The sequence below is a fragment of the Sinocyclocheilus anshuiensis genome, unplaced genomic scaffold, assembly GCF_001515605.1.
Source record: "Sinocyclocheilus anshuiensis isolate Anshui unplaced genomic scaffold, SAMN03320099.WGS_v1.1 scaffold1629, whole genome shotgun sequence".
NCBI classification, from domain to species: domain Eukaryota; kingdom Metazoa; phylum Chordata; class Actinopteri; order Cypriniformes; family Cyprinidae; genus Sinocyclocheilus; species Sinocyclocheilus anshuiensis.
In genome coordinates, this window is record NW_015540936.1 from 60,781 (window position 1) to 69,381 (window position 8,601).

General features: G+C 40.8%; 1 protein-coding gene across 1 annotated transcript in view; it reads left to right on the forward strand.

The window, feature by feature from the left end:
• LOC107689575 (inactive tyrosine-protein kinase 7-like) overlaps positions 1 to 6,650 on the forward strand; it is a 67,424-nt gene extending 60,774 nt beyond the window's left edge. Inside the window, exons 17-21 of the mRNA XM_016487596.1 lie at positions 62 to 294; positions 1,127 to 1,207; positions 1,310 to 1,461; positions 2,686 to 2,864; positions 6,131 to 6,650. Of these exons, the coding sequence (XP_016343082.1) occupies positions 62 to 294; positions 1,127 to 1,207; positions 1,310 to 1,461; positions 2,686 to 2,864; positions 6,131 to 6,291 (806 nt within the window). The 3' untranslated portion in view covers positions 6,292 to 6,650. The remainder of the gene's footprint in view (positions 1 to 61; positions 295 to 1,126; positions 1,208 to 1,309; positions 1,462 to 2,685; positions 2,865 to 6,130) is intronic.
• Positions 6,651 to 8,601: the final 1,951 nt, after the last annotated feature.

Below are 8,601 nucleotides of genomic sequence, written 5' to 3' on the forward strand. Positions count from 1 at the left end.
TGTGAGTGTGTGTGTGTGTGTGTGTGTGTGTGTGTGTGTGAGTGTGTGTGTGTGTGTGCAGGTCGTGGTGTGTTCGGCGAGGTGTTTCTGGCTAAAGCGAGGGCGATAGAGGAGGCCGAGCCGGAGACGCTGGTGCTGGTCAAGAGTTTAGAGAGCCGAGAAGAAACGCACCGAACCGAGTTCAGACGAGAGCTGGAGATGTTCAGCAAACTCAATCACGCTCACGTCGTACGACTGCTGGGAATCTGCAGAGAAACCCAACCTCATTACATGATCCTGGAATACGTGGATCTGGTACTGAACACATTCAAGTCCTTTATTAATTCCATGCAGCAGTCACTCTTATGTTTGAATGTGTTTGGCTTATGTACACACAGAACACACATTTCATGAGTGCTAATTCTCTTTCACTTAATTAGCAGTATGAATAATCTAAGTCAGCATACAATCCTGCACACTTCTTAACCCTTGTGCTGCTGAAAAACCTTTTCCTAATCCTGTGTTTCCAATCAAAAATGACCAGCCTAAAAAAACTCCTCGTAAATCTCTCATTATGCTATATTTTCACCAAATCTTGGATTCATTCTTTTTGTAAAATTGTTTCAATCAGCACAGGTTTTGTATTTCTTCTTGGAACTGATTGATCGCAGGCCTCAGTGATCCTCAGTTTTTGAGTGAACACTGACAAAATTATCCACAAATAATGCTTTTTTTCAGTCAAAAGCTGAGGAGCATGAGCTCAGATCAGTGAGGATCATTTGGTAATAATATAGAATAATGAAACATTTATAATCAGTTTTTATAGGCAGGTCTTTTTTTTTAAGTGTAACAAAGTGGGGGAAAATCCACAAAAACTAGCATTTTCAGGAAAAAGAAAATCGTCTCTGCGTCAAAATGTCCAGAACATTAAGGTTAAACCTGAATCATCACAAATTTTACTTGAATCAATCCACCCCTCCTCAGGGGAGTTTTTCATGTTTGTGTTGGACTTTTATCTGATGCACATGCGCATGATGACTTTCTATATGTTTGAATGTGAGTTCATATCTGTTTATGATGTAGTAAAGTGTGTCCGTGTTAATAGTGAAGAAGTCGTGCTGATGAGTGATTTTCTCTGGTTTTTCAGGGCGATCTCAAACAGTTCCTCAGAATATCAAAAAGCAGCGATGAGAAACTCAAGCCGCATCCCATCAGCACTAGAACTAAAGTGGGTTCCTCCTGTGACTGTTTATGTATTATTTGAAGCATCTCTGCGTCTCTGAGTGTGTTTAATAGCTCGTGTGACTGTGTTGTTCACGGTGCTCCGCAGGTCTCCATCTGTGCTCAGGTGGCTCATGGGATGCAGCATTTATCAAACAGGGGTTTTGTGCATAAAGACCTGGCGGCCAGGAACTGTCTAATCAGCGGACAGAGACACGTGAAGGTGTCTGCACTCAGTCTGAGTAAAGACGTCTATCTCAGGTACCAGCTCCTTCAGTCTATTTTAGGATCTTTAAAGCGCTGTGAGATCCGCTGCAGAGGTTGTATTTGTTGCATTGATGTATGTATGGTTTGTTAGGATAGGACAATATTTGGTCGAGATACAACTATTTGAAAATCTGGAATCTGAGGGTGCAAAAAAATCTAAATATTGAGAAAATCATCTTTAAAGTTGTCCAAATTAAGTCCTTAGCAATGCATATTACTAATCAAAAATTAAGTTTTGATATATTTACGGTAGTAAATTTACAAAATATCTTCACGGAACATGATCTTTACTTAATATCCTAATGATTTTTGGCATAAAAGAGAAATGTATAATTTTGACCCATACAATGTATTGTTGGCTATTGCTACAAATATACCCCAGCGACTTAAGACTGCTTTTGTGCTCCAGGGTCACATATACTAGGACTGAATCCAAAAATGTAGTAGTTGTCTTTGATTCAGATTTGAACTTTAAAGCTCTTGTACGTAATATTACCAAAACTGCATTCTATCATCTGAAGAACATTGCCAAAATAAGACTGAGCAATACTGAAAAATGAATGCATGCATTTATAACTAGCAGGCTTGACTATTGTAGTGCCCTGCTTTCAGGTCTACCAAAGAATATAATTAATCAACTACAACTAATACAAAATACTGCTGCTGGAACATTGACAAACGCCAGAAAGAGAGATCATATTACACCTGAATTAAAGTCATTACACTGGTTACCTGTTAGTTTTGGTATTGATTTTAAAAATCTTTTATTAGTTTATAAGGACTTGCTCCAGACTATCTTTCTAAGATGCTTATAGAATACGAACCCAGAAGAACTCTCAGGTCTTCAGATTATTTTCTTCTAACTGTACCTTATAGTAGAACTAAAATATTTATTTCTATTTTGCATTTGGTGTATTCTATTGTTTTTGTATTTGATTCCTTCTTGCATGTTGAACTGCATTAACTTGTTTGGAAAAGTGCTATATAAATAAACATTTGCTTGCTTGCGTGCAGCGCGCCATCTAGTGTTGATGAAGCTCAGTCACACATGCTGATATGTGTGTGTGTGTGTGTGTGTGTGTGTGTGTGTGTGTGTGTGTATGCATTTATATGTGTATGAGTGTTTGTGTGTGTGAGAGAGAGTGAGTGTGTGTGTGTGTGTGTGTGTGTGTGTGTGTGTGTATGTGTGTATGAGTGTGTGTGTATGTGTGTATTCAGCGAGTACTATCAGAACAGGCAGGTGTGGATCCCGCTGCGCTGGCTGCCGGCTGAGAGTGTGTTTGAGGGTGAGTTCTGCAGTAAGGCAGACGTCTGGGCGTTCGGGGTGCTGATGTGGGAGGTGTTCAGTCTGGGTGAGCTGCCGTACCCTGCGCTCAATGACCACCAGGTGCTGGAAGGTGAGCAGACGTGACTTCCTCAGCTGTGTGATCGAGAGAGTCTGTGTCCGTCATCAATCCTGTCAATGCATATTGATCATATTCATATCGATCATGTCGAGTAAGGACTAAGTGTTTGTATTTACAGGGTTAAGCGGGTCCTTCAAAATCTTAAATTCTGTTTTATCACATGTAAGGCCATAAAAGTCACCATAAAATCAAAATGGACAATTTGTATTTTTTATGGCATATCGCAGTGTTTATTTTAAGATTTATCCATGCACACCATTAATTTTTTAAGTTCATGTGTCCTCGTATGAATGACTTTAAATATCTTAAATGGAACAAAAGTCTTATTATCATTTTAAGAGGTCTTAAATTTTGGGCTGGAAGAACAGGAAGTGTGAAATGGCTTAATGTGATTATTAATCTTTAAAAGGCAATGAATTAAATAAATGTGAGCGCTGCATGTGTGAAGTCAAACGTGGCGCTGTTGTACATTCTGCAGGATTGCCGTTTCAGAGCTGTTCACAATTAATGAATGCTACACATTTATGACTAACAATTGCTTATGATCGACTGTTGATGAATTATGACAGTGTTTACTTCATGGTGTTTATATTGTACAATAAGTAAATAAAGCGCAGACATTTTAAAATAACAGTCCTGGTGTATTTTGGACTTATAGTTTATAATTAAAAGCCCCCCATTATACATTTCTTTTTTTTTTTGGCTATTATTGGCATTTTGGTCACACAATAAACTGTATTTGACGTTTAATTTGATGTAGAGGAAGACTAAGACCATTATTTAACACATTTAAATGTAGAGATTTAACTAGTATCGGCGCATATCATTGTATCAGAAAAATCCATTATCAATCATCCTCTAATTAATATGTATTAATATATTAGTACATGAAACAATTTCAATACATATGTAAATATTGAATGAAACATTGAGTATTTTACCCTGTTTTGCAGTTGAATGTGAAACACAGTCTGTTTAATGACGTAAAACAATACTTGATTTATTTTGATTTATTTGACCTGATTTATTTATTTGTGCAGGTCTTAAATTTGATTTTAATAACTGCAGAAACCCTGAGTTTGAAGATGATCATCATAGATCATCATAGTGTCTAATGTGTCTCTCTGTGTCTCATGTATGTCTCTGTGTGTCTCTGTGTCTCATGTGTGTCTCTGTCTCGTGTGTCTCATGTATGTCTGTGTCTCATGTGCATCTCTTTGTGTCTGTGTCTCTCTGTGTCTCTCTGTCTCATGTGTGTCTCGTGTGTCTCTCTGTCTCATGTGTATCTCGTGTGTCTCATGTGTCTCTCTCTGTGTCTCGTGTGTCTCTGTGTCTCATGTGTGTCTCATGTGCTTCTCTGTGTCTCTCTGTCTCATGTGTGTCTGTGTCTCATGTGTGTCTCTGTCTCTCTGTGTCATGTGTCTCATGTGTGTCTCGTGTGTCTCATGTGTCTCTGTGTCTCATGTGTGTCTGTCTCATGTGTGTCTCACGTGTGTCTCTGTGTCTCATGTGTCTCTGTCTCGTGTGTGTCTCATGTGTGTCTCTCTGTGTCTCTCTTTCATGTGTGTCTCATGTGTCTCGTGTCTCTCTGTGTCTCATGTGTGTCTCATGTGTGTCTCGTGTCTCTCTGTGTCTCATGTGTGTCTCTCTGTTTCTCACGTGTGTCTCTCTGTGTCTCATGTGTGTGTCTGTCTCATGTGTATCTCATGTGTTTCTCTGTCTCTCTGTGTCTCATGTAGGTCTCTGTCTCTCTGTGTCATGTGTGTCTGTGTCTCTCTGTGTCTCGTGTGTCTCTGTCTCATGTGTCTCACGTGTGTCTCATGTGTGTCTCTGTGTCTCATGTGTCTCTGTCTCGTGTGTGGCTCATGTGTGTCTCATGTGTCTCTGTGTCTCATGTGTCTCTCTGTCTCTCTTTCATGTGTGTCTCGTGTGTTTCATGTGTCACTGTCTCATGTGTGTCTCTGTGTCTCATGTGTCTCATGTGTGTCTCTGTCTCATGTGTGTCTCATGTGTCTCTCTGTGTCTCTCTGTCTCGTGTCTTGTGTGTCTCTGTGTCTCGTGTGTTTCTGTGTGTCATGTGTCTTTGTCTCATTTTCATGTGTCTCTGTGTCTCATGTGTGTCTGTGTCTCGTGTGTTTCTGTGTGTCATGTGTCTCTTTGTCTCATTTTCATGTGTCTCTGTGTCTCATGTGTCTCATGTGTGTCTGTGTCTCATGTGTCTCTGTCTCATGTGTGTTTCTGTGTCATGTGTCTCTTTGTCTCTCTGTTTCATGTGTCTCTGTGTGTCGTGTGTCTCTTTGTCTCATGTGTCTCTCTGTGTCTTTCTTTCATGTGTGTCTCATGTGTCTCTGTCTCGTGTGTGTCTCATGTGTCTCTCTGTGTCTCATGTGTCTCTGTCTCATGTGTCTCTCTGTGTCGTGTCGTGTCTCATGTGTGTCTCTGTCTCATGTGTCTTGTGTGTTTCTGTGTCATGTGTCTCTTTGTCTCTCTGTTTCATGTGTCTCTGTGTCGTGTGTCTCTTTGTCTCTCTGTGTCTCATGTGTGTCTCATGTGTCTCTCTGTGTCTCATGTGTGTCTCTCTGTTTCTCACGTGTGTCTCATGTGTCTCTGTGTCATGTGTCTCTGTCTCGTGTGTGGCTCATGTGTGTCTGTGTCTCATGTGTGTCTCATGTGTCTCTCTGTGTCTCATGTGTGTCTCTCTGTTTCTCACGTGTGTCTCATGTGTCTCTGTGTCATGTGTCTCTGTCTCGTGTGTGGCTCATGTGTGTCTGTGTCTCATGTGTGTCTCATGTGTCTCTCTGTGTCTCATGTGTCTCTCTGTCTCTCTTTCATATTTGTCTCATGTGTCTCTGTCTCGTGTGTGTCTCATGTGTGTCACGTGTTTCATGTGTCTCTGTGTCTCATGTGTCTCTGTCTCATGTGTGTCTCATGTGTCTCTGTGTATCTCTGTCTTGTGTGTCTCTGTCTCATGTGTGTTTCTGTGTCTCATGTGTGTTTCTGTGTGTCATGTGTCTCTTTGTCTCTGTTTCATGTGTCTCTGTGTGTCGTGTGTCTCTTTGTCTCTCTGTGTCTCATGTGTGTCTCTGTGTCTCGTGTCTCTGTGTGTCGTGTTTCTCTTTGCCTCTCTGTGTCTCATGTGTCTCTTTCTCATGTGTGTATCTCTCTGTGTCTCATGTGTGTCTTATGCGTGTCTCTCTGTGTCTCATGTGTGTCTCTGTGTCTCATGTGTGTCTTATGCGTGTCTCTCTGTGTCTCAGGTCTCCAGGCAGGTACTCTGCGTTTGTCTCCTCCAGTGAACTGTCCTGCTCACGTCTGCAGTCTGATGAGCCGCTGCTGGGCGTCCAGCCCTAAAGAACGGCCCACGTTCAGCGAGATCCTTCAGATTCTGACTGATTCCCCCGCAGACACCAAAGTCTAGAGGATCACGACTGCAATCAGAGACTCAATCACACACATTTCAGACGTGAGAGTCTGCTTCGAGACTCGCTCAGGATCAAACACGCTTCTGTCCCATTAATGATCTGTTTACGCTTCTGTAGAAGCTCCTTCCTCTCGCTGGAGCCTCAGGGACCCCGAGGACGACCTTTGACCTCTGCAGCGCAGGACAATCACAGATCCATCAGGTTACAGACACAGGAGGAGGTACTGTACACACATGATGCTGGAATCCCGTCACGCCTGCGGCTCTCGTCACGCACTGGAATCAGCAGTGCATACAGTCGAGTGTGTGTGTATGAGTGTGTGTGCGTATGAGTGTGTGTGCGTATGAGTGTGTGTGCGTGCGAGTGTGTGTGTGTGTGTGTGTGTGTGTGTGTGTGTGCGCGAGTGTGTGCGCGCGTGTGCTCGTGTATGTGTGTGTACTTGTTTATGCTACAATGTGGGGACAAAATATCTGGAAAGTCACCACAATTCACAGAAACAAATGTGTGTGCGTGTGTGTGTGTGTGCATGTGTGTGTGTGTGTGCGTGCGCGTTTTCACAGGATGATGTTTCACGAAACACATCATTAGTGGAGTTCAGTCACTTGTATGTGGGAAACAGAGATTAATGATGAAGTTAGAGATTGACATACAAAGCTATAATATGATAACAAATTCACTAATTGACCTGTGTGTGTGTGATGACAGAGATTGTTGTTCTCTGAGGTGCTCACAGGTGACTGTGTTATTGTAATAAATAAATATGCAACGCCTCAGACAGCGAACATTTCTAAACCATGATCAATCACATATTATTGTAATTCCCAGTTCACTGTCCGTCTCTGCAAAATCCTTCTGGATTGTTTTTCTCAAACACACCTGACAAACTTAGATGATACGCAGATTACACTTCAAACTTAAGGTGTCATGTTGATGTGTTGTGATTAGATCAGCGGTTCTCAACCAGGTCCTGTGGGGGTGTCTCAAAAACATTATTTATAATAAGACAAAACAAGCATTAAAACAGTTAAAAATCAAGCTATTTTTATTAAAATTTACTGCTTTAACAACTATGTTTTTTTTCCTTTTCTTTTAAGAACCAGAAAGGAAAACCTAGTTTTACCAGGCTAAAAAAAAAACGTAATCCTGATCCAGTGGATCACAAATGACTGGAAAAGTCAGATAAATTCGTTGGTTTAAAACAGGAGGAACCCTGAGGAACATTCAGCTCCTAAAACTTCTGGAATCGTGAAATTGAATGCACAGAAACTAGGAATGTCCATAGATGAAAATAAATAAATAAATAACTTTTGCATTACAGCAGATATTATTGTGACTGGAGTCATGAAGGTTGAGAAGCGCTGATGCATGACGTCGTTTGAGGACTGTGTGAGTTTATGATGAAGGTTTTGTGTCTCTGTGATTTTAACGCGGCCAGTGTTGGTTTCATTCAGACTCCTGCAATAGAAACACATCCTGCACTGTTTTCATCAGGTGAACAAAAAGTGCAAAAAGTAAAAGTGCCTAGAACATGAAGGACTTATTTGCTGTTTTTTTTTACAGTATCTTTTGTAATGCAGTTAATGCTTGTTGTTTTTAAGAACTGCTTTTATATAATCTTTTCATATGTATTTTTATCATTATTATTATTATTATTGTTGTTGTTATTTGTTTTTAATCCCTGTGATCATCGTCACTGTCTGTTCATGGTTATTTTTAAGGCAGGCTCTCACACCGTGATGCTTTTATATTCTGCTTTATAAAGGTCACAGTAATCCAGATGTAATGCTGCTCTCATTAAACAGTCACGTTTTTAACAGCCTCGCTGCATCTGTGCTCCATAACATCAACTGTATGAAGAATCTTTTCTGTTTCTCCATGTATAATTGGTCAAATGAAGCCCCAAAAACTAAATGGTAAAACTTTAGTATGTAATGATGATAATATTCATGTGCCATGCTTTTTTCATGTTAATTTAATGATAATAATAGAATACTATAGTAAATCTCACAAAATACTTTTCCAGTACAGGACAGAGTTCAGATGACTTGCATTACTTGTCAAATTTCACAGCCGATTATAATCACTTTTGGTCTGAGATGTTTTGGTGTAGTTTGGCTGCTGTGTGTGAATGCTCTGTTCTTTAACCTGTACAGCTTCATACTGGCTCTGCTGCCCATCAGATGCACCATAAATGGCCTCCATCACTTTTCCCTGCTGATGTGCCTGAGACATGAGAGTGTGTGTGTGCGTGTGCGTGTGCGTGTGCGTGTGCGTGTGTGTGTGTGTGTGTGTGTGTGTGTGTGTGT